Source organism: Haemaphysalis longicornis, unplaced genomic scaffold (genome assembly GCF_048455015.1).
Source record: "Haemaphysalis longicornis isolate Haplotype H1 unplaced genomic scaffold, Haemaphysalis longicornis Haplotype H1 scaffold_2, whole genome shotgun sequence".
Classification (NCBI taxonomy): domain Eukaryota; kingdom Metazoa; phylum Arthropoda; class Arachnida; order Ixodida; family Ixodidae; genus Haemaphysalis; species Haemaphysalis longicornis.
In genome coordinates this window covers 193,432,971-193,459,213 of record NW_027526295.1, presented here as the reverse complement: position 1 = coordinate 193,459,213, position 26,243 = coordinate 193,432,971, and the positions used below count along the sequence as shown (strand labels likewise).

At 47.3% G+C, this 26,243-nt stretch overlaps 1 protein-coding gene across 3 annotated transcripts in view; it reads right to left on the bottom strand.

The window, feature by feature from the left end:
* LOC144169717 (sodium-coupled monocarboxylate transporter 1-like) overlaps nucleotides 1-26,243 on the bottom strand; it is a 62,607-nt gene that overhangs the window by 2,623 nt on the left and 33,741 nt on the right. For all 3 annotated transcript variants that reach the window (XM_077699031.1, XM_077699030.1, XM_077699029.1), the window contains 11 exons: nucleotides 25,546-25,700; nucleotides 23,104-23,244; nucleotides 18,994-19,123; nucleotides 16,277-16,365; nucleotides 16,076-16,188; nucleotides 15,864-15,931; nucleotides 15,437-15,523; nucleotides 12,581-12,756; nucleotides 9,795-9,895; nucleotides 7,786-7,904; nucleotides 5,573-5,786 (listed from right to left, as the gene is read on the bottom strand). In XM_077699031.1, the coding sequence (XP_077555157.1) occupies nucleotides 5,573-5,786; nucleotides 7,786-7,904; nucleotides 9,795-9,895; nucleotides 12,581-12,756; nucleotides 15,437-15,523; nucleotides 15,864-15,931; nucleotides 16,076-16,188; nucleotides 16,277-16,365; nucleotides 18,994-19,123; nucleotides 23,104-23,244; nucleotides 25,546-25,700 (1,393 nt within the window). The remainder of the gene's footprint in view (nucleotides 1-5,572; nucleotides 5,787-7,785; nucleotides 7,905-9,794; nucleotides 9,896-12,580; nucleotides 12,757-15,436; nucleotides 15,524-15,863; nucleotides 15,932-16,075; nucleotides 16,189-16,276; nucleotides 16,366-18,993; nucleotides 19,124-23,103; nucleotides 23,245-25,545; nucleotides 25,701-26,243) is intronic.

Here is a 26,243-nt window from a genome sequence, read left to right as displayed (position 1 = left end):
GCCGAATCTGACAATAAAAAATTGGCTACGTCTTATCTCACGGCAGCCGTGACAATCACCTCCGGGAAATTCTCACGGCAGTTTCCATAAAATCTGGCTGGCCTCAAATTCGCTGAATAATATCGCGTCCCAACGTAACCTAACACAAAATAACCTCCCCGAACCTAACGTAACCTAACCGAACGCATCATAAACTACCCAAATCCAGCCCAGTTAACTGCAACAAACCTAATCTAACCCAGCCCAACGACACAGAACACAACCTATATTAAACGCAATGCAACCCATTCTAGAAGTCCTGTGCGTCGACCTCTTGATATCGTAAAAACCACAGTAAAAAAAGCGTTAGCAAAATCACGCTGTTCGAAAAATTCCGAAAGCTAAAAAAAGAAAAAAAAAAAACACTTCGCAATGTCGCACTCGAACCTGAGCCTTCTCGTTTAAAAAAATGGTAGCATCTCCACTCCGTGGATGATGGCGAGGGTTCGGAGTACGGGGACTCGATATTTCATCCAAGTTGCGCCCCGAGTGACATACGATTTCCGCCCCGACCGTCATTCGATTTGAGGCGTGAGTTGCACCACGATTATTCCCTAAATCGCTTGATGGTGGTGTGCGCCCGGGTGGACGCGGACGGACATTGGGAGATCCTCATGTACTCCGCACCATTACAGGCAAGGGACTAAGCCGTTTGACTCTCAGGTACTAACTCGCGGTCGTAGCCCAGTGGGTAAGACGACTGACACTTACTCTGTCTGGTCTACCAGACACAGGCTCGAATCCTGCCGGTGTCTGTGTAATTTTTTGCGATTGTAAATGCTATGCGCACGGACGCGGACGGACATTGTGAGGTCCTAAGGTACTCCGCACCTAAAAGTAAGTACCATACGACAGCGCTACCGGGGCAGCTGCAAACAAGGTTTTTTAGGGAATATTCATCCCATAGAATCTCCGGGCTGCGTGCTTAGCCAATGAGAGGCGACTGCCGTGAGAAATTTCTGGCAATAATTCTCACGGTTGCCGTGATAATAGATATCACCTAAAAAATTCACCATGAAAAAAGTCGCGTAGGAATACCGTGTATTAGTAGACACTTTTTTATATATTTATGCAGATTTTTTCTGGTAACTGTGAGCTATGCATATTTTTGGAGCGAAAGCTTTAGTAGGCTACATCTATCAAGGTCATTCATCGCGTCGCAATGACCCTGAGCCGCCAGCGCACAAGTTACGTATTTCTTTCTTATCGCTTTCCTGGCTTGCAGACGTGATGAAACGGCGGCTTCGGCTGTGCCTTATCGTCCTGCGACGGCTGGGCCTTCAGTGCGTGCGGCTCAGCTTAAGCGGACCGCGTGACTAGCGAGGGTTTAACGACTGACCCTGCGCTGAACAAAGAATAGAGAAGCACACGATACACGCACAAGAAAACACTGCTTTGCTGGTGGCTTTGCCGGCGCTTGGTTCCTTAGTCTCGGCATCCATGGCGCACTGGCTGGGTTGTCTGTGATGGCCCTTCAGCGCAAGCACAACAATGAATCCAATCATCCAGCAGATATAGCTAGACGGCAGGCCGCGAACTCCCAAGCAAAGGCAAGCTTTCACGAAACACTGTGTGCATAGACTTTGCTTTTGCTCATAACAACTATAGGTTTAGAAGTGTTCAAACTGAGCCATTTTTTGTTGTTGCTGTGTTTGCGCTGAAACAATTGTACAATCCTCTGACGGGAAAAACCTATTCTCAGTTTATGTTTTCAGTCGTCTGCAGCCATTTTGGGCACCTAATATTCGTAATTAGGCTTCAGCCAGTGACGAACGGTGAACACTCAGATTGGGGGGATTTCGCCTTCAGGCTTGCTTGCATCCCTCCAACGCTAACCATGTCTCTATTAGCGCTGTACCTGCAATGTCATCGAACGCTCTCCGTCCACAATGAAACAGGAGAAGCGGTTATTATTGTTGCAAAATATTTATTTCTTGAGAACTGTACATGATTTGTGCTGGTGCATCTTTTATGAGCTCTAATTATACACCATACGAAACTATTGCGCACTTTTTAATGGCATACTAGGAGGCGAAAAAGAAAAAAAAAGATGATTAAAGAATGAAATAAATTAAACAGTCTTCATGGCAAGCACATTCTCTTTTTTTCATTCAATGGTCAGCTACAATAACTAAGGAAGACATACACACGTGGCCTCGCGCAGAGCGCCAAGAAAATATAGCGCGCAGATCTAAAAAAAAAATCAAGGTAAATTATACTTTCTAAGAGATTTGTCGCGACGTGGAATATGATGGCGGTTGATGGTTGCGTTCTAACACAGACAAACGCACACGTTTTTTTTTTTTTTTTTTTGCTCAATCCACCCATTCAAGACAAGCGGGAGACGCATCATGTTTCGTATTTGCGAGAACGATGACGATTCTCACTAGGACCACTCTTGTCATCTGACCTCCTAGCTCGCTGCCTGCGTCAGTGTTGAGCAGGGTGACCTTCTGATTCATTCATGGTTATTGTGCAACGAGTCATGAGGATCTTACATCACGATACATCATAAATCATATTTCATCGTGAAATAACGACGCAATGTTACGCGCCACAACAGTTTGCACTGTGTGCAGGTTTAGTGATTCAGAGAGTAATCGGAAAGTCGCAAAGCATGATGGAAAACTCCCTCCTCCGCCACTTCTACATGTTGTAAAATTCACGGCGCATACCTCCAATCGAAACGAGGGTGTACTGCTGCGTATTAGTGAATGTTTCTGTCTCCAGCTAAGCCACTTTGGAAGGACTTTAATGACATCTACGCACACGTCGAATAGATTGGACAGCAAGTGTCATGCGCACATGTATCTTACATACTACAATACAGATTAGTGGCGTTGCAAATTATTACGGTGACATATATCTTCAGTCAACCCCCAGTGAGATATCGAGACGTTCATAACCACGCACTTTGCATCTCTGATGGCAGTATCCCTGTGATCATCATACGTTCTAGAAGACGGTTTGAAGAGGCAGAGCAATCCAAGTTAGTTAACTACGCAACAGCGCAGTGTCTAGATTGAACCTTGGCCAGAAACCTGCCTAAGTTTGTGACTAAACCAATCAGTGTATACCACAGCAATCAAAAAGTTATTATCACTGCCATTATCGAATGACAAAAAGAAATATATCTAACCTTGCCTATCTCCGTGTGATGTACCGCTCCGCTGGTCATCCACCTTCACATAGTGAAAGGGCTGCTCTTTTTTTTTTTTTTGTCGCACAGCACGTATAGTCACCTTTATCATTTTGCGTGTGTACGTATGCGTGCGTAAGTGCCCTGTATCTAATCAGTTGCAATTACCCGTCTTAATTAAATGTCTCTCTTGCATTGAAATTTCCACATTCTACATCCGTTTTGCTTAAGCGGTGCAGTTGCTTTCCTGGCTGGAAAGCAGCTTGCAGCTCGGTGCTTTTTTTTCCCCCATCCTTTCGTGCTCATACCGCGTGTCCAAACATCTAAAGCTAGGCCATATGCGGGGTGCGGTGATTGTCTGATCGCCGGATAATGTAGCTGCCCCCTGACGACGCATCCAGCCATCCGAGCTGAAAAACAAGTTGACAGCGCACACGAATAGCTGCGCGTGACAGCTGACGGGCGTTGTTGAGCAATGTCCTGCTGTACGCATCGCCCTGGCGCGATCGCAAGCCATTGCCGCGACCGGAACTGGCCCGTTAACGAAGGACGCGTTTATTATCGACGCTCGCATACGAGTACACACGGCCGACTATACGGAGACCTTGGGCATAAAAACTTCCATCCTGCTTACTCAGTTTCGGCTCACCCATGTGTCAATGTGAAAAGAAGCATGCAGCACACAAACACGGAAGAGAGAGATTGATGTCATGACAAAGGAATGACCTCCAAAGGAATGACCCAATGTCATGACAAAGGAATGACCCAATGACCTCCAACCGCTCCTGTCCTGCGCTGCTCGAGTCCACAGTTTACCCCGGAATTTCTCTATTTCATCCCTCCATCGGATTAATGGCCTTCTCCTTCTTATAGACCCGTCTCTTGGTATCCACTCTGTTGCCCTAATTGTCCACCGGTGTGCAAATTAACAATTGTTAATTTGCAACATAGTGCACCTCTTGCTGCATTCTCCCAGGAGAACGGCTTCCTGGGCATGGTTAGAACACGGTTTTACACCCGCCGGAAACAGCTGCACTGAAGAGTATAAGGACGGATGCATCATGTCGTCAACACACACTTCTTAGTTGCACTAGGCCCTATCTTAAGGCGTATTTTTTCAACTGCACAATTCTGACTAATCACGCACCTCTGCTAACTGACCTCTTGTTTGCGCTTGACTATGTCAATAATTGTTTTGTGAATATGACTCAAGGCTCACTGAACGATAATTACTGCCAACTTAAATTGAGGGTGTCTATCTTTTTGCATGACTGATGCGGGGGATGGGAACAGTAACGCCACGCAGTACCCGGTTAAAGCAAAATAGAAGGGAATAGGAAACTACTTCGCTTTAACCGCTTTTTCGCTATAGTTGGACTTTAAAAGAGCGCAAGCATCGAGAAGAACAATAAGATAATTTTATTTACATTTTCTCAATGAAGTTGTCGAGGGTACCCTGCACGCGTTTCGCGAGCCCTCGCTTCAAACACCGGCCTCAATAATGTCCAAGTGGGATCCGACACCCGCTTCTGAACTCAGGTACACACACAGCGTGTCAATGGTTGCAACAGGTGACCGGAGGTCACTTGGATGAGGTGCGTCACCGGAGTCAACTTCGGGGTCCGAGCGCTGTCATCGGTGATCGTTTACTTTTCATAAACACTGCTGGCGAGTTCATAGATCGAGAGTTCTTCAGTTTCGACAAAGTCTTCGTCCACGAAGGCGAAATCCATGCAGTTCAAGCAGCGTGGTACGAGGTTTGCAACGGGGGCAGACTCCCTAAGGAAGGCTTGGCGAGCCAGAACTGCCAACGAGCGCGAGCAGCCTGCCTAGCATAAAAAAACCGGGGGTTCTCGCTTGGTTTAAGACGGCGGCCGAGCAGCCCTGGTTGTGTGATGCGGGGAAGTGAGCTTTCACGAAAGGAGCCGAGGTGGACAGAAGGGCAAACCATGCTGGCGGAGGCGCCCGGTTGTCAAGAGTTGGCGGTTTCTTTCAGCTTTGATCCACCAAAAAGCTCGAAAGGGTATTGAAATATAGGACTTTTGTTTCTTCGGTGAAAAATGTTTCGCTATATCCGCTGATTCGCATCTTTTTTACTTCGTTAAAACTGGACTAAAAAGGCATTGAAAATGCGAAAATTGGAACGGGGATCTAAAACCACTTCGTTATAACCGCTATTTCGCTGTAAATGGGTTTGTTATAAGTGGACTGCACTGTATTTAAAAACACGTTCGCCAGGGTTAGACACACAACACTACATTCTTCCTGGAAATCACATTGCTGAGACTTTTCGCACAAAAACCTGCCACTGAGTTACCCGCCGTATACGATAGCGTCAATGCTCACAGAGGGAACACGTGCCCTAGGGGGACTATAAGTGCGTTGAATACTGACTAGGAGTCGACGATGTGTACGTGGGCCCGTAGCTAAGTGGCTCCACCGACTTGAACGGCGGGCTGGGGAATAGCTTTTCCGTCAGCGCCTGGATGTACGAGACATTCTGGCCGAGGATCTTGGGGTCGCGTTCGATGGGAGGGGCGGGCATCTTGACGTTGGTCTGCGGCCAGCTGCTCCGGTGTTCCGACGGCTGCTGCAGCTCTGGATCAATCTGGGAATTCGAGCAAACAGAAAAAAAAGTTGAGGTGACTGTAACTGTCGACATGTGACCTTTTGATATAACAACTTGCGCCATTCACTGAAAATAAGTTTGTTACACATTTTTACTTTATTTTCATCGTTACGGGTTTAGAAAAGTGAAATTGTAAGGGTTTAACGAGCCGAAGCAGCGCCTGGACTATGAGGCGTGCCGTATACATAGTGGAGGGCTCTGGAATAATTTTGACCACCTGGGGATCTTTAAGCTGTGCCGGGATGTCTCTGCAGGCGGAGGAAGCGGCCCTAGCCATTGCACAAGCCTCTGCAGAAATAATCATAACAGACAGCCAACAAGCATGTAGAGCCTTCTCCAGCGGTTACATATTCCGACCTGCCAGAACAATTCTTCGCCAGCATCCTCCTCGGCATCCCGTAAGGATTATTTGGGCTCCAGCCCACTCCGCCGTGCCTGGCAACGAAGCTGCCCATCAGCGTGCCCGAGAGTTGACCCACCGGGCAAGCCAGGAGTTTGGCGAGCAGTGGCAGGTCTGCCCCCTCTTGTCGTTCCACGAAATCACCCAGCATTACCGCCTGGAACGAACACTATATCCCCCTGCGCACAAAAGCCTCACTAAAGAACAAGAGAGCCACCTCCGAGGCATCAAAACTAACACATTTCCCCACCCCACTATAGCGGGGTTGGGAAATGTGTTACCAGGTCATGCATTACCACTTAGTAAAAGAAACTAAGTACCTAGTCAATACTGGGACATGTAACTGGTTAGTGTTCTGTTAGTAAGTGCCACGACCTTTTTTTTAAGAGTGTAAAGCCCGCATTCTGGCCCCCGCCCTGTACTCCTCGCAATGCCGCTTCTGCGAGGCTCCGGGCACCCTCTGCCATATCATGTGGGGCTGCGATAAGAACCCCCACCTACACCCCTCTCCCCTGCCCTTCCCTTCCCCTGAGCACTTGGAGAGAGCACTGTCCAGCTCGTACCCAGACGACCAACTTTGGCTGGTGCAGAGAGCCCACGAAGACGGACGGACTCAAGGGGTCCTGGAAATAGGACTCTTCCCTAGGGCTGACTGCTTTAGAAACACGTTTACTCCTCCTCCTCACCACCGGCGTTTTCGGTTTTTGCCTACATCTAAAAGGAAGCCACTGCGACCGGGATCAAACCCGTGTCTTTGGGCTCAGCAGCACAACGTCTTAGCTACTATAATGCCGCAAAGGGTGTCCCAGGTATCTCCTGACAGCATTGTTCTTAAACTGTAAGGGTTTATGTTGGCAAAAGAAAATTGTTTCATTTGCTGTCTTTATTCATAAACGTTGTTATGTGCCAACTAATCCCTACTAGAAATGAGTTCAGGGGCAATTTTACGCGTTTTAAGTTCTTGAGAAACAACGTAGCACAGTGCCGGAGGCATTACAAATATACGCATTTGCACTACGTGATTCTAGGCGAAATAAACCAGGCAAGAAAGGACGGAAACATACAGCAGCTAATCCTGCTTTAATAATGGGTGGACACTCCGGAGTGCATCAGGGAAGCCAACGAAGAATAAACCGCCAAATGCCAAAAGTGTACCCTAACATAGGGGACGGAGCGGTGGTTTGTGGGCATATTGGGACAATTCAAAGTAACATGCTAAGGGCAGCACAAGGGCAAACACACACAGGGTGCTGTTTATTTTGCCCTTGTTCTACGTTTCGCTTTTCGTGCTTATCAGAAATGTCCTTTGGGTGCAAAGCTTGCACACAGTTGTCGCCTGATTCTTTGACGCATACTTGTCGAACGGGGTGCACACTGGTGCCTCTAAACGATAAAGTATACTGAAGAAATGTAAGCGACTCGTTAGACATGGTCGCAGGCTGCTGCGGTAATATTTAGTCGGACGCATGAAGAGAAAATCTCGTTTGCCTCCCACTTCCTTGTAACCTCGCCATGGCACTTCTACAAGACGTACGTGCCACTGAGGTATCGAGTGCGGTCAAGGGAGGCGTCACTCACGTAGTCACGTCCCAGCTTGAACCTGAACGGTCTTCTGCACCTGTCAGGCAGGTATGGGAAGAGGATGTCAACGATGGGACAGATGAGCTTTGGATTCATGGTCTTCGGGTCGTTCGGTGCTTGAAGGGGAAAAGAAGAGTGTGAAAGATGAACAAATCTGGCTCCCCTAGCAGGCGTAGAAATTTTTGATAAAAATTGAGGCAGAACACATACTTTTGGAGATAGTTACCAGCGAAAACGCGATTAGCATTGCATTGGTGACACTGGGTTACGTTACCGTGTGTACGTGACCACTATACCATGAATGCTCTGTTAGAGGTTACAAAGATCTGCTAGAGCACGGGATATATTGCGAGTGCACAGTTATCACATAGCGGAACCTCATCCTGCGGTGATCTTAGGGTGATCATTCTCATTGACGACGGGGGGTCTGTTCTAGCAGTGCTATTCCGGTTGTGTGACGTGTTGAACAGAATTCATGTTTACCACCCTTCTCCTCCAGACCCCGTCCCCACTCCACCCTTCTCTCCTTCTCCCTCCCTCCCAAGGTCCCCCCACTCTATCCACTCTCCTAGCCCCTCTGCTCCCCCCTCTTCACTACCACCAACCCCACTCTGCCCTCCTCGCTACGTTGTCTTCCTCCTCTGCCTCCCCTCCAGCCGACCACCCTTGCACTTCCTCTACATTCCTTGCAACTTCATCCTTTGGTTCTCTTTTGCCGAGGCTGTGGCTCGGCGCAAAAGGCTCTTAGACAGCGACATACTTCACAGAGGGTGAGACCAAGAATGTTGACCGCATGAACAAGAATTTATACAGGCTGTAATGAAGAATGAATGGTCCACGGTAGCCCAATCCGTGCGTGGGTATGTGCCATGGACTATCAATCTGCGAGTGACTAGAGAGGAGAGTTCCCCAGACAGGTTGATTGCGCTGAAACTCGCGGCACTACATACAGTACCGCCTCGCGTGACGCCGGCGTCCCCGACATATTTGACATCAGTTCCAGCACCAGTCGTTCTTCTGAATGGTCGCCATTCACCTGCCGTGAGTGACTCGATCGGGAGCGGCCCCGTTTCCAACGCGTATAGGGGATCAGAGAAGTTACTTTCGTAATTTTAACTCAGCTGTCGGGAACTCGCGCCAAACGCCGCTGACGTAGCTCTTAAAGATTCTTCACGAGCCATGTCGGTGGCGCTGAGGTCATGTTTGTGGCCGTTTCGAGTGTTGCCAAGCGAAGAAATTGACGGCTAAACTCTTCAAACTCTTCAATGAATACCACCTATACGGCCAGCTTACCGTAGTTGCGCCAAATCGACTCATTTACTGGCGCCAGAGCTAAAGATAGAACGTGCCCTTTCTGGTAGCGTGACCTGTCAATGAAGTATCGAGTTCTGGTCCTTCTCGACGCAGAGCCGTGTGGCGGAACATCCCGTACTTGTGGCTGATCCTGCTGCTGAGCTGTCTTTGTGGGCTGAATATATACTGAGTGGGCTGGCTAGAGCGGCGCATTCGGCCAGGGGAGAAACATCCAGCAGCAGACCCTCGAAATGATTGATTGATCGATCGATCGATCGATTGATTGACTGATTGATTGATTGATTGATTGATTGATCGATCGATTGATTGATTGATTGATTGATTGATTGATTGATTGATTGATTGATTGATTGATTGATTGAGTTTAGGGTTTAGGGATTGATTGATTTTAGGGCGCGCCTGCTCGCCTGCGCGCCGACGCAACGCAGGCGAGGAGGCGCGCCGTAATGGAGGGCTCCGGATTAATTTCGACCACCTGGGGACCTTTAAGTTCGGCGAAATTTCGTGCACACGGGCGTTTTTGTTTTTCGCCTCCATCAGAAAAGCGGCCGCCGCGGCCGGGAATCGAGCCCGCGACCTCGTGCTCAGCAGCGCAGCGCCTTAGTTACTGAAGTCCCTCGAAATGCCGCGAGAGAAGCAATCAAAGCCTCGATTTAAAATGAAGCCATACAAATTCATATAAGCATCCTTACTTGCAAAAAAGCTGGCAGGAACGCCGACTACGAAGCAAATGAGGAACGCCACCATTGATTGCCACAGATACGAAACCGCGTAGATGTTCCCTTCGAGGTCCCTGGTAAGAAAGAACAAAAACGTTAAGGCAGTTTCACTCAACTAAAAAGTTTTACCAGCGTTTCCCTTGGGTTATTCTTGAGAGTACATTGTATTTGGGTAGTTTTTTGCAACGTCGCCTGCATAACATTGCCTCATACAGGCGGTGTTGTTCCTACTCTTCCGTCAATGCAGGTTGTGGCGTCCTCTGTTGACTAGTTTCAGTATCAGCCGAGCGTTGATACCCAAAGTGGTCAAGAGAGGGTGCCGCTGCCCCTGAAAAGGCCTATAAAAAGACACTGGATTGAGTTTTAATTAATTAGGGTGATTGATGCGTTAATTCATGATGTTTTCCTTATTTTATATCATTGTGTACTTACTTGCGGCCTAGCAACGGCCGCGTACGTGGCAATGGCGCGGCGCAAAGATCCCCCCCAACACTTTGCATATGAGTAACGTGGGCCTTTGTGACGCAGTGGGAAAGACAATCGCTTCGTAACGCGAGGGACCCCGGTTTGAACCCGACCAGGGGAAACGGTTTTCTTTTCGAAGCCTCTGTTTGGGTTCATGGCGCCATAAACCCGGAGGAACCACGTAGAAAAGCAGGGCTCCTCAAGTGTTCCGCACTTAAAAAGCGCCAAACCAGGGTAGTCACTACTCAGAACGCTTTGTACCGACATGTCATGGCGATATCTCCTTGATGGGGACTTGCCCTGTTCAATTTCGTACAGCTTAATCAGAAACCTAGCTGTACAAGTTTAGATTCCTTAAAAAATAGTCTTCAGCATTGAGTTTGCTAGCTGGTGATTCTGCAACAGTTTCTTAGATCTTATGTGTGTCTGTAAACTTCAGCCAGCCGCTTCCCTTGCCGTGTTCAGCTATAGCTAAGGTCTTGCCTCTGGAAACGTCCAATCTCCCCAAAACCTCAAGCGCAGGCAGGACACCCGAATGATTTCCTAGAAATCAACTATAGCTGTGCACGCAGCATCCCTAATTGTTATTTTCACGCATACGTCTCGGACCCGTACATATCGGTATCGAGTTGTTTTGCGGAGGAGCATAAAAGACGACAACTTCTACATTAAATTTTCTGTCCCATGTCTGGGCAGAAGATAAAGCCTATTGGAAGAAGCACTAACTTTTCTATTCACTCTGGCGACCCCGTAAAGCTGCTCTCCCAACCACGAGATCTAGCAGTTGTCGGAAATTAGATGAAATCACCGTCGGTACACGAAACCCAGCGAGACGTATTTGGCCCTTAACGTAAATTGCACTTCCTCATTATAAACGTCTACGAAACAGGCTTCGACTTAGCTGACAGCACCGGTTCCACTGACTCGCGAATTCTGCGTATAACCAGAATCATGAAACATTTCACTGAAGAGCCTTCTTTTTTTCCAGCAGGTTCCATATTGTTTGGGGCTGCGAAAAAAACCCCAACCTACCCCCCTGCCCTTCTCCCCCCCTGAGTACTGGGAGAGAGCACTGTCCAGCTCGGACCCTGACGACCAGCTCTGGCTGGTGAAGAGAGCCCAAGAAGCCGATTGGTTTGAAGGGGTCCTGGAATAAAGACTCTTCCCAAAGGTGAACTGCTTCTTTCGGACGTTTATTCCTCCTCCTCCTCGAACTCAAGTAGTATTAATTGGCAGGTAGAAAGGAATCTACGCACAATAGGTACTCACAGGAAGTTTTAAAAAAATCGCACGATTTTACCGGGCTTGCTGCACGATGCGAAGCACGAGCTCAATCGCGTAAAAAAAACATCCCACATGGCTCCATCGTTTACTTGTCATTTCAAATGAAGCGAAGTTACATATAGCATGCCAAGCCCTTGTTTACAGCCGTGCGCCGTCTCTGCACCATCTCTTTGCTTGTGCATGCTCACAATGTTCGTCCTTACGTAGGCTTCAAGTTTGGAACGAGTGACATTTTCAAACGACGATTTAGAACGCTCATACACTGTAAAGTGATTTTAGGGGGAATTTTCACTGTCTATAACTTCAACTGTTACACCCCAACAAAAACACAATGCCCTTTTAAATTCTGTATAATAAAACTTTATTGCTGTTTTAGTGCGTTACATCAATGGAAGGTAGTTAATACAGAAAGGGGTCCCAGAGTACATACTGTTGTGGAACCCCTTAAGATGTAAAGGGGTAGGGGTTTTCTCGTGTTCCTGCTAGGATTCCTTAAGGATGCAAATCAGTTTACAGTGTAGCACAACCTCTTCGATGATACTTTGCTTTGGTGTAGATTCATAAGGGTGTGTTACTAAACGGCGTTACATTTGTTTTATACAAACATTCGTTTCCAATTGAAACTCTTGTTCTGAATTCAGCTTAACGGAAGTGCGCCAGAGAAACCGACGCCAAAAAGCCTCCTCGCTTCTTCTTTGAACTTCATGTGTGACCTCGCAAAAACGCCGGCACAAAAAGCGCTCCGGCAACATGTATTGTAAGCATGATGTGACTAAAATTATTTCGAAGTTTATCGTTTCTGGAGCTTTTAATTGGCTTTGCGTCACTGTAAGAGCACGGCTGATGCGTTAATTTGCTGCAACTTGTTAGAACACCAGAAATATCAATTCAGAAATGCTAAGCTTGTTACCAGAGACATTATTGAAACCGACCAATTTTCCGCAATCAAGGCTTTGTCTGTGAAGTCATTCCTCACTCGAGTTTTGTACCTGGAGTCATGCTTCACTTACTCTTGCAACACGGTTTGGTGCTCATACAGCTCAGTTCTGTTGGTCACGTTCCGATAGAGCGACGGGCAGCCCTCGACAGAGACCGGTGGTGTTGGATATACGACCGGGTTGATCAGGCTGCCTATGTTCATCCACAGAGCAATACCCAAGGACGTCAACAAGCCAAGCAGGGCACCCTGGGGACAGCAGTTAAAACTTTAGTGAGGAACATGCGCTTACAGACTGTAGCAATCGGCACATTAAGACATTTCCGCTGGAAAGAAAAAGGTACCGAACATCACTTGCAACAAACAATACCAATCAGAGAAATACTTTATATGCGTAAAAAGAACATGTTTTGTTGTTCACTATAGTTGCTCGAATAGGTTATTCTTTCGCTTGCCATCTTCAAAAATGTGTACAGTGCGCAACATCCTTGTCTATAACACTGAGTTCAACTGGTTACCTCTCAAAACTGCGGACTCAAACTTGTCACAAAAGATGTTGAGGTCAAAATATATGGTCAAGGCAACACAAGACAATGATTCAGAATGACACAATTGTTTTCTTCAAATGTTTTTCGGCCGAGGCAAGATAAGGCTATAAGCACGAAACCTGTGTTATAGACAAGGGGGTTGCCCTATGTACAAGTTTAATCATCACAGTGATCAAACTCAAAGGGTCATAGGATGTGTTGCCAATAGGAAAGGCATTTGGTGTGTGTACATGTGGTGGAAGCACTGGTCAAAAATATGAATATACTTTGCATATCCTTGCAAGGTGTGCCATGAGTTAGATTTCAGCAACGCCGAAGTTGCCGAATGTAGATTTCGGCGGCGTGATGGTGTCTGGCACTCGGCCAGCGGACAAGAAGACAGGAAAGAGCAGAAGGACATAGTTTGGATAGCTGGACGTTAACAGGAACGGCTGTGGGCCAACAGCGTTCAAATGTTGAGGGCCAATAGTGTCAGTGAGAGCCAACTGCGTGGCGTCGGGGCGAGGGGGGATGGCGTGCGTGGTGCGGTCGCCGCATACTACTATATCGCCAAAAGTCAGTATCGACGTTGGGGGCACCGTTGCGCCTCGAGGGGCTGAAAATGAAACGTAGTGCGATCTCACTTCTGTAGGTGGCGTGCGCCATTCTTCAGACCCACACTCCCCCCGGGCAAGATTTGCCTTGAGGCCGACAATGATGCCCTCCATGTTAAAAATATGGGTCTATTGCCTTCTCCCGAGCAGCGACTAGCACTTTGCTCGGGTCGTCCGAATGGAAGTCTATTAGTTTTTGCCCAGTTGGGTGGGATTCCTATCGTCTATTGCTGATAAACTGTCACACCCAGTGAGAAGCAGTCTCTCGAGTTAGTCATAAATCTTGCCGCGCTTATTGTTCAATGGTCCATTAGACTTTTCAAATACGGATTGTCCACGCCTCCTTCTCGACATCCAGACCAACTTATACCTCCACTCAGCCCTCCTCCACCATATGTACCCTACCCAATGTTGCAGCACCTGCCCGGAAGCCTGGTTGTCATGGGAATGCAAACAATTCCCATGCTTCGCACCAAATCTAAGTCCCCCGTACGAGCAGTGGGTGGACTGGTTGCCCAGCTCTGACCTCTCGACCCAGCGCATGTTGATAGAGACGGCACGAGCAGCCAGCAAGGACCAGGGAATCCCGGACGGGTGCTCTCACAGAACTTGGCGAATGTGGCGAGTCAGTCGTTGCGGGATTGCTAAAACAAGGAGGCTTATGGACCACCCGCCTTCGGACTGCCCAGCTGCTTTGCGATTCAAGGTTACTAGTAGCTATAAAGGGTTGCTGCGAGGAACTTGCAACCCGTTCTTAGAGAACTGTGTAACCCTGTGAAATCGCCCTGCGAGTAGTATGTCACACCGCCTGATAGCATCCCGGCAGGAAATAGGCACAGTGCGTCCGGGTGAAAATAACGCTAACTCTGAAATCATAGTGCCAAAAAAAGCCAAAAACGCGAGCGCTCGTCAACTGCTCTAGTGACCAGGTCGCCTTGATGCTTTAGACATTCGCGAAGACCGCCGCGTAGATGAGGCGCGTGGAAGTTGTCTCGGGATAGCCGAAAACAGGTTAAAAAGCAGAGGTCAGAAAACGCTACCTTTTCTTCATCATCGTTGGTAGTCTGGTGGCCACTCTGAGCAGGTAATTGATAAACCCATGTAGCCTAATAACCAATTTACATTATACTTTTATATATTGCAATACAAGAACCGTTTGATTTATTGGACGCCGCCGCACTGATGGAACCACTCAGCGACGAGGCAGTAGAGGATACTCACAAAAACCTCTCCTAGGACCCACACAAGAGATGTATGCGTACGTTATTCCTCTATGTAGAGGGGTGGGGGGTCCCTTTCAAGAAAGGTGTCACACCAGAGGGCACAACCCATCAAAAATGATTTTCCCAGACGACAACATATGAATCCCTCCAGACAACCAGACGGCAAACTCAGACCACAACCAATGAATCCCTCACCAGAAAGCTTCGCGTTCAACCCGGTGACCGTCGTAGTTAGACGGAGGGGTGCATAATGTTTTAGTTTTGTGTCTTTAACCATTGTGGATTTTGTTTGGTTATGGCTTCTTACTCATGAATGTTGTTTTTTGTTATGATCACTCGGTCTTGTCGCGCGGCATGGCACGAGTCCGCGTGGGTATGTGGGTGCCCGTGCGTCTAAATGGTATATAATTTGCACGATTTCCCGAAGTTGTAAGCAATTAGATAGTTACGAAGTTATATAAAAGAACGTGCTGATGCAGCACTTCCACATTCGAAGCGCACATTGTGGCTTTGAACAATTGCAGGTGATAACGGAAAAGCTGCGGCAGCTACGCTGGTGCGTTACCTTTGACGACACGTGCGGGATGAACATGCCCATGGAAAAGAGCCCAAGGAGGGGGCCGCCGATTCCGCTGTTGATTGCCGACTGGGCCTGCGGAGTATATTCGAAAAAGACCATTTTCACCATTGCCGTTTTATTGCGGTAAGATGATTCATGCAAAGAACTGTCACTGTAACAACGCGTTACAAAACTGCAAATGCTTGCACAATCATGTTGTGGTTATTCCAGTGAGGTTAGGAATGGCCTCCAGGAATGTTTTTATGAAAATACTTTGATCATTCTTTACAGACAATGAACCGGATATGAGGTTATTAGTATCCCACTCGAAATGCATTTTCTTGAGCGGACGAACCAACCTTACAGTGCGCCCTTTGCGAAGTCCCCTTTTAACAGCCTTTACACACAATATAAGAGCAAATAAAAACATTACCGCCAATACGTCTCCAAGGTTCTCAGCGACGGCGACCAACGCTATAGACAGGGCTCCGAAGAACACGCCTGAGGAAATAACATGTTTCACCACTTCAGCCTTCACGGCTTCATTTATATCTTGGTTAAATGCTGTTGGTATTTAACCACAAAAGAACAAGTGCAGAATTGCGAATGGGTGCGAAACGTGCTTTCGAACCCTGCGGCACATACCGAGCGCGATCATAATGTTGGATCCTGTTGATTGCTTGATACCGGGCCTGAAGAGAGCAATGACGTCAACGTAGAAGACAGTAGCCAGGGCGTTTATTCCCGACGACACTGAACTGCAAAGTCAACAATAAGCCCATGTAGTTACGCGATTCTGGGTTATAGATAAGTTGAAGTTTATCGATAAGCGCTTAACATTCTTACCTGAGAGAGGCCATGAAGATTCCTGTTACGAACACGCCAGCCACTCCCGTGGTGTGGGCAAGAGCATCCATCACAAAATACGGCAGCAGCTGCGATCAGGACAGTCGTTCGGAGCTTGTTCACAATGTAGTGGATTGATCATTGCATGCAAAATTGCTACGTCGGTAGCCCTGTAGTTGGTATCGTAGCAAGTGGCCGCTATTTCTCTAGCAACCCTCGCGTTTGTTACGATTGTCATAGCGCTTTAAATTTGTCAATGCGAATATATTTTTTGGCCCGTTGATCGGGCCGAAAGAACCGTCTCAGCTAGGAAAAGCTTTCCCCTATCCTCACGCAAGTAGAAGCACTGCTCAACTCACGACCCCTTTTTCACACATTCTCGGAACCCTTTGAACCACGGCCACTAACCCCAAGACACCTTCTAATCGGACAACGGCGGACCATGCTACCTTATGAATATTTGGCCTTAAACTAGGCAGAGCAGCAGTCAGCTGAGACACTGCGTAAAAGATGGAGGCATCGGGTCCAGCTATTGGATGCGCTTTGGGCACGATGGCGACAGCGAGTATTTCCTAGAACTTCGCTCTGCACGTACGAGAGGTGGTACATCACGAGCGTCAGTCACGCTGGGAGACGCAGCGCAAACATCACCCCCAACATTCTTCATACGGTAACGTGTGCGTCTGTGGCGCAATGGGTTGGACATCGGCTTTGTAACTCGTGGGACCCAAGCTCGATCCCGAGCAGGGGAAGCGGTGATATTTTAGAAGCCTCTCTTTGGGTGCGCGACGCCGCGTGACAATAATGGACAGATACCGTGACCTCGTACAAGCTACGACGACAAGCCGGAACACTAAAGTGCTCCGCACTTGAAAGCACAAGTTAAGGACCGTGCAAGAAGCAACGCAGGAGCACGGAAAAAAATTGAAGCCGTTCCACTCAGCGCGAAACCTGCAGGAAGTTCAGAGTAGTGATTCTCCATAATGGGCTCTAGTGCCGTTACCCTCTCACTGCTGCCACCCAATACAATTCAAATTTCCCGGCGTCTCAGTGCTCGCGTGCCCCCTGCCTGAAACTGCGCCAGCGGGAGTTCTGTTCTTTTTGTGCGTTTCCTCCCACACGTGCTAGCATTGCACTGCTACTTTTTTTTTCACTTACTATTGTAAGAACCAACCCAACGAGCGTTCCCAACTAAATGAAAGCGGGCGCTGCCAGTAAGTTACGTATATTTTGCCTCAAATGTAACGGCAGTTTTCTTTGCGCTTAGCAACGGGGAAATGTATGACAAGCGCCAGCGGTTCACGAGTTTCGAACGGTTATGACTGTATAAACCGCTTGGCTTTCGAAGCTTCTGGGTTACTCCGCGACGACAGCCCCTACGACGGAGCGCCGTGTGGTTCTACTTCAGTCCAGCGAGCGAGGTTCGATGACAAGGCGAGCCCCTAAAGTGCTATGCACTTAAAAGCAGAGAGTTGCAGCTGCGGCTGTGAGTGCGGTGCTCGGCAAAATATCAAGCACTCACTCCGCTGCCCAGCCGAAGCGGCCTAGGAGCCACTATTACTCGCAGCGCAGAACACGGATTATCACGCGGCGGAGTCGGATTGGGCGTTCATGCTTTCGCATTGACAACTCATAAAAAGCGCTTAGGTGTCCTAGGGTGTTCTTGCTTAAAATCTACAAACTTTATGTTCAAACTCAAGCCCTCCGCTCAAAGGTTTCGAATAAGGTGCACGCCAAGGTAGAGAGGGCAGAAAGAATTTACACCACCTCGAACTTTTCAGCAAATGTACAAAACCGAATAAACGTGCACTTTTCTTAATTTGCCTTTTTGAAACATGGCCTCTGCTGTTTCATGACTTTTTAGCCTCTCAAAAAGTTCTTGAACCTTGAAAATGTTTTCCAGGAAGCTCTTAACACTCACCACATGAAATTACAACCTCGCAAAGCAACATATTCGGTTTTTCACAAATCTTTAGTCGTATCGTAAACAAAATGTCATCGTCTGCCAGCCGAACGTAACAAGCTACACTGCTTGCCAAACAGCAGATGATTGCCTCAGCCATGTGCCGACGCTTCAGCAATCTTTAGGACTTCTTTTCATACGAAAACTTGTATCCATACTATCCTCTTGACGAACATTCTGTTTAGTTTTAGACACTCTTCACAACATTTATTGAATTCAGAGCTACACAGCTTGTCTATATAATAGACAAGGTTTATGGCCCGTTCAGGGTGGCAGGGCATATTCACAAATGCACTATACAAGAGGTAACATTATCATCACCTTTAAGCGCGAAAATATTCGACGTATAGGACGTGAAGGACAAGAACAGGTGCTGTGCGCTTCTGTCCTTGTCTTTGCTGTAGCTCCTGTCCTGGTCCTTCACGTTCTTCGTCGATACTTTTCGCGCGTAAAAGTGTTGATCACGGAGTACCATTTAGTTGCAATGACGGTTCACTATGGAGGAAGTAAAATCAGTTGCACGTGGGTGCTCACCACATATGACACTGAGGGTGTCTTTGGCTTGTAAGCTATGGTTTCGTACATTGGCTTGCAACTGAACAACGCAGACGGCCTATGCACTCAAAATTGAAACTTTCAGCTGCAATACTGGGTGCTGACTCCCAATTTTCATTTCTTTTCTGAAATCATTTCTAGCAAAAATTGGAAATTTTGCGAAAATGCGCGAAAGTGATCAAGCAGTGGCCGTCCCTACCTGGTCCGCCGTGTCTATCCTCTTGGTAAGTAACGGGTCGCAAGTTGCGTAACGGGCATAGACCATCAGCCCGCAAAGACAGCTCAGCAGCAGGATCAGGCACAGGTACGGGATGTTCAGCCACACAACTCTGCGTCGAGAAGGACCAGAACTCGATACTTCATTGACAGGTCACGCTACCAGAAAGGGCACGTTCTATCCTTAGCTCTGGCGTCAGTAAATGAGTCGCTTTGGCGCAAATACGGTAAGCTGGCCGTATAGGTGGTATTCATTGAAAAGTTTAGCCGTCAATTTCTTCGCTTGGCAACACTCGAAACGGCCACAAATATGGCCTCAGCGCCACCGACATGGCGCGGCCTGTGCCACTGCACCCTCACTCCGAAGAAAAAAAAAACACCGGCGTGCGTCGCCTGCTCCGTTTCAACCCGATTCTCAACGGTGGTGTCAACAGAGATGTTATTACTCGCACTCACATTGGAGTCGAGGAATTACTTTGCGTTCTGTGGGGTTGAGTTTGGAACGTCCAACACACAAAATGTGCTCAGCACGGACAGGTACCGCCATCCCGCGGAGTCCGACGTAACCAGTGACGGCGCACTCACATGGTTGCCTGCATGCGTGCCTCGCCAGTGAAGATAGACTATAGGGCACCTCCGATACGCCTGCCGGGTGAAGCGTTACATAAAGTAAGAGAAAGTTACACTCCATGCTTACACTCCATACACTCCATGCTTTGTCCCATGAGCTGATAAAGTAAGCTGCAACTTCTATCTTTGTTAATCTTGATCCTATTATGTTTTCACCCCCTTAACAACGGCAGGCATTGAACCAAATGTTATAGTAATTGTCTAAAGTCATCAGCAGTGCGTTGGCTAAATGATGGTCTTTAGGGGTTACACGACACAGCTGTTGACGCATATTCTGTTAGTGGGGGCTCCTGGTGCAATACTACGCAACCAAGGCTTAATTCTGGCTTTGCTTGTTTACCTTAAGCAAAATATTTTGCCAATATTAAAAGTAACAAGCTCTCCTTGGCGTTTGCATACAGGCAAACCAGACAACCAGCCGCTCGGCGGAAGACGACAACTGTTTTTTTTTTTTTTTGCTGTATAACTAGGCTTTACACCAAACCGTTACTGTTGACTGTTGACTAGCCAAATAAACTATGACCGATGCACATGAGCAAAGCGATAATCGTAGATAACAATTAAGGCTCAGAGTGATATGCTTCGTTAAATCATACTGTCACTCTTATTAGGCAGGCCGCGAATGCGCGTCTGCGCGCTTTGGCACCATAAATTGCACCTTGAAATAATCGCTTAGGGAGCCCTATATAGAATTTTTCTTTCTTTCCCACCGGAGGCGAAGGTGCATGACTTTTCCTGTTATACTTCCTACCATAAAGGGAACCTGCAACACTACCGATAAATTCTTACCCTCTTTACTTCGTACATGGAAGTGCTGCGAAAGCAGTAGTTATCACCACCAGGGAGCGGCAGTGTGTGATTTGCTCGTTGCAGCAGATTCACCTTCTTCTTCCGCTTTGCTCTTGTGGCTTTCTTTTTAAACTGGCTATCGAATACGTTTGTTGCTGCACATCAAAGAAAGCCGGTCAATAGCCGCTACACCGCTGTAATGACGTAATTCCAGCGGCCGAAGAACGCCGAGAGAGGAAAAGAGAGAAACATAGAGAAGTAGAGACAGGGAAAGAGAGAAAAAAGAGAGAAAAAGAAAAAGAGAAAAAGAGAGAAAAATGTTTTAGCCTTATATTACAAAATTTTGTATTACTCAATGCTATGTAACACTTATCAATTTATTTTGTACTCATTATTCATGACTGACCATCATGCTGCTGTTTGCTAACTTGAAACCAGTCGGGACCACGTAAAGCTGCTCGAGCTTTCAGTCCCGTACTCCATCTTTTCTAAGGGAATAAAGCTGTTTGATTGATTGAGCACGCTTCTGAGTTATCTGATGGGCATATATAGTCGTAACTTTTGGCTGAGGTACTTTGCGGCCCTCAAATATAAGTACCGGATGTGGTGGTTGACTACGTTCTGCAAATATTTAAGATATCGAAAAAATGTTGAAAAAAGAGTGTTGCAGGGTTTCTTGAGGTTCCTATAGAATGCGTTTATTGCTCTACCTGAAAGAAGGCCGGCCATTCTCTGTGATATAGCTCAAGTGACGTCACTCGAGCGCGCAAATATTGCCCAGACCGAGAAAGAGAGAAAAATCCTTGAACAAGTTTCTACACTACATGATAGACCCAGAGACGTAGTGTTTGACTGGAGTGCTTCGTCAGCTCCCTAATGTAAGTGCTGGATGCGCCTTATTGACTGTTCCGTGAAAGAATTTCGGAAATGGAAAGAAGTTGAAGTGTCTCTTTAAACACTTCAGTTAATGAGCCTCATGTCACAGGAATGCGAGGAAACGACGATAAATCCATTAATTACACCATTTGCTCCAATTACTCGCTAGAGCTGCTCAATAATATCATGCGTATCACACTGAATGGGGAATGGCCATGTCACCAGACTTGAGAATTTTTGCAAGCGAAAGCGTCAGTGGCCACCGTTGGTAGAGTTGCGCTTGCGTTCCCGGTTGCGCACCTCAATTGCGCAGTAGCCAAACCTGACGCTGCACCGGAGCCGATTGATAGCCGTTTCGCGTGACTCGTGAAGAGCCGTGCTGACCATGCCCGAGGAGCAGTGACTGGACTGGACTGGACTGGACTGGACCGGATAAGACTGGATTGGACTGGATTGCTGAACCTTAGCTCACGCTACGTATATCCTGGCATAGCAGAGCTAAGCCACTACTAATTTTTATTAGAGGTCTGCAGCCGGCTTGTCGCTTAGTTGCAACTCTGCAGAGATAAAGAGGAAAGAATCAAGGCCCTAAATAAGTAGGGCTGGAGAGTGAGAGGAAGAGGGGAAAAAAGAATAGGTATATAAAAAAGAGTTATAACGTTCAACATCGAGTAACTTAAGCTCGGATGGTCCGACTGGGAGCATACAGTTCCGAATTGTCTCTCAGCGGCGCAAATCTCGGTGCAGTAGAGAGAGAGAGATAGAGAGATAGAGAGAGAGAGAGAGATAGAGAGAGAGATAGAGAGAGATAGAAAGAGATAGAGAGAGAGAGAGAGAGAGAGAGAGAGAGAGAGAGAGAGAGAGAGAGAGAGAGAGAGAGAGAGAGAGAGAGAGAGAGAGAGAGAGAGAGAGAGAGAGAGAGAGAGAGAGAGAGAGAACGATTTTTAATGGAGTCGGATGATATTAGCCGGACAATCAAACAATGCCGCGAGCACTTCACATAGATGGAGGGTACGGCCATGGTCTGGGTAGGGCGTAAAACTGCGCTCACGGACGGGCAGCGAAAAATAAAGAGAGGACGAGCGCAGTCCTGCGCTCGTCCTGTCTCTTTTTTTTTCTGTCCCGTTCGTGCGCGCAGTTTTACGCCTAAGTACGGAGAACCAACAAGCCGAGTAACATGCTTTACTGAGAATTACTTCTACGGGGAGCTTTTAAAGTTATGAAATCATGATTAAGTCCCTCAGCCTTCTGTGCGAGGGGGTCCCTTGCTTGATTACATATGAGATACTCGAGCAAGATGGGCTCAACTGTTTTCGGTAATCCGCAGTTGCCACAGCGAGGGTGCCACAACAAGTAAGGGTGTCAGTGCCGCAGAAAGTTGTCACAGTGAGCCATTTTACACTGGAGCAACTCTACACTGGAGCACCTCTAATATCAAGTGTTTCACTCTATTAACCTAAATGGGAAATTAAAGCTGTTATCGCTTCCTTAGCTATGGAAGTGTTTGGGCACGTTTGTTCATGCTTCATACAAAAACAGCGCTCAAGACGGGACACAAAGAAACAGGCAACACACACATAGCGCTGCCAACAAAGTGTTTATTTGCCTCTCACCAATATAAACGAAAATCTTTGTGTAACCTTGTTCTTTATATTGCTGAGAGGCAAATAAGCACTTTGTTGGTAGTCAGCGCTATGCGTGTGTTGCCTCTTTCTGTTTTTCGGTGGTGATACCGGCATTAGCGCTATACCGGTGCCACCCTCCTTCCCGCAGCTCAAGCAGAACATCGTATACGCACATCCTTGCCCTGGTGATATTCTTGACAATGAGGTAGCGTAGAACCATCATCTGGTTTGTGGCGTAGCTGGCTGAGTTGGAGAACCAGCCGCCGATGATCAGACCCCAGACTGTGGTGCGAACGGTCAAATCGGAGCTCGTGCTAGGGCGTAAAAAATGGCGACAGGTATTACTTAGCCTATGCAACACTCATAATCCGCGAAAAAATGACAACAAACTGCTTAGCAAGGCGTGTGGTGTTAGCAATCGGTCATGAAATTATCTAGTAACCATTTGATTTTCAGATTGTTTCGCTGGGTTGATGTATGGCGTACCTGTCCACACCACGACCACGACCAGCTTTATACATAGCGACCTGCCCATGCTCGGCCATTGCGCGTGTCGAATTTGTTATTGCTCGTTTGGCTTTCTTTAGTTCTTTCCGATGCCACTACACCGACTTGCGCTGCATTTTGTCCCCATTTCTCCGCTGTATACGCGTTTGTTGGACCTGCCTTTTTTATTTCTGATTTTTTTCGGCCCGTTGTGCTTAGTCTTTGTCGACTCAGCCTGGAAGCTAGAAGTGCCCGCCTTCCGTTGTTGTCGACGGTGTGATTCATTTTTTTAAAGCAAAATTGTTACTTCACATAGTTGTCGAATGCACGCACCAGGATATTGTCCGCAAAAAAAGCGTCCACAGCAGCTTATAACCTTTGTTAAATTGAGCGTTCCACGCTTTCCATGCCGCGCGTAGATCAGAAAAAATAAAACGCAAAGAAATATTCAGCGCGTTCTGCTCGATACCAGAGTCAGAAAAAATAAACCACAAGAAGCAGTTGGTGCGCACTGTTTCATTTAGTGCAACAGAAAAGGAAAACAGAAAGGAACACTCGCTGCTGGTCAACTTTCGGTTGACTTACGACACGTTTCATGGCACGAGTATAAGAAAACACAAAGAACATTGTTTTCGTTTTGCTACAAATACAAAAAACGATTCCGCAGTCCTGGCTGTCTATCAGCGTCTGAGGAAGTAGTGTCGCGAATTGAGGCTGTAGGATCGACATTGGCAGAAGGCTCGGCGACAAAACCTAGCCAAAAGAAACGCTTTGGCAAAAAAAAAAAAAAGCTAAAATATCCTGTGCAACTTCTTCGCACTGTCCTTTCAGGGGGCAGATCATATACGCGACGATATTTGCTGCGGAGAGCTGAGCGCGACCAGCAGCCACACGGTAAAAGCAAATTCTTTTCGCCAGGTTCCCACCGCTTCATTACGGGGCAGTGGCTTAAAAACATACTAAGGAATTCAACGTACTATATCCTGAAGATATCCTGAAGATAAAACATATCCCGAAGATAACTGTGCGTATCACCGCCGACATTTGTCAATGACAACTTTGCCGTTTTTGGGCTTGTAAAACACAACGACGAAGCTCCTACAAAAGCAAAGACCCCAGATATGGCGAAAACGCCGCTGCCGTTGCAGAGATTGCCGTAGATTAGTGCTAACTTCATTGGAAAAAAACGATGTTTTCGTGCAAGAATGACGACGATTCAACGCACAGAATGGCCCTGTTGGAGCTGCTTTACACACATTCAAGCCTTCCCCCTGAAAATTTTCACATGCACACATGAGCTTTCCGTAAAAAGAAAGCTTCTAGACGTAAAGCGAAAGTTTTCTTCTATAAAGCTGTCTTATGTTAAAATGAACCAGAATGCTCAAAAATAAAGAATGCCTGTCGAGCAGGCAGATATAGCGGCAGTGCGGTTTATCTGTGTACGTTGAAGCTTGAATAGGTAAGAAGCGGGTCTAGACCGAACAGTACATTTTCGGTATTATAGGTACTGATCGGTACAAACGCTAAGGTCGCACTACGAGCAAGGAGAGGCTGGCGACGCCGGGGATCAAATTTAGCAGCGCCTGACGGAGCACGCCGTCCGTTTTCGGCACGCTGGCCCTCGTTGTCGCCGGCTGCTATGGGCAGGTCGCTATCTATACAGCCTGTCGTGGTTCACACTATCTGTGGCAGAACTAGATGCAGCCCACAGCACTCGCCGTTTTTTTTCCGTAACGGATCAAGGTTTGCTTCTATATTTATGCAATAGCGATACCTAGCTGTTATCTCCTCGAACATTTGCCTTCGCATTTAGCAAAAGCTTTTTTATATCAGCACGGCTATTCCATGGTCTTCTCTTGCACTGATTCTTCTCAAATGTTTGGCTGCTTTTTCAATTACTATCGAAGCTTCAGCCGCTAAAAGCCATTTATATTCGGAATATTGCCCGCTTAGCTTTGCTATCGCATATGTGAACCCAAGACCTTTTCCTATGTTAACAAACTCATCCGTATTGCTGGTAATGATTCTCCCACAAAGAGCCTGCATTTATTACCTCAGCCTTTATCGCTTTTTTCGCCCGAATGGTGCGGGCTGCAGTTTCGTGCGAAGTGTAGCTCACGTCTGCTCACCTGTCGAACTCCACTCGTGATCCCTGCTTGGCGAGTTCCCATGCGTGGTTAAAGCCGCCGATCTCTTGGAAGCCCATGCTGACCACCACAATGAAGGCTATGAACATGATCAGACACTGGAAAGTGTCCGTGTACACCACTGCTTTGATTCCACCCTGTGTAAGAAAAAAAAAAAAGCAATAACACTCGAGCTGCGTGGGCGACATTGCAGCCAATGCACACTTGCTGAAGGTTTTTTCGCTTGCCCTTTTGCTTTATTGGCTTCTTCTTTTATTTTGTGCTAGCAAAACATTAACGTATGATTGGGCACATTAAAAATAAGCACCGTCGAGGTAAACTGAAGCTTCGTCCAGGAGCACCGTCGAGTTGCGTATGGCCTGAGCCCCCGTGTGACGAAAATCGGCGCTTGCGCGCTCCTACCCGCAGAGCAGCAGACGGTACTTGCGCTAGCGGCAAATTTCCAGGTGATTTTCATTTGTGTTTAGGCGTACGTGGCGTAATAATTTCATAGGATGCTGATGACGATGACCTGCGTTATGTGTGCACGTGCGTGCGTGCGTGCGCGTGTGTGTGTGTGTGTGTGTGTGTGCGTGTGTGTGCGTGTTAGGGATGATTACCCCAGGGGATTCAAACATATTACACCATGGGTTCAAGACATTCCCTTTGCTACAAGCGAAATTACATTTCCACATTAATTA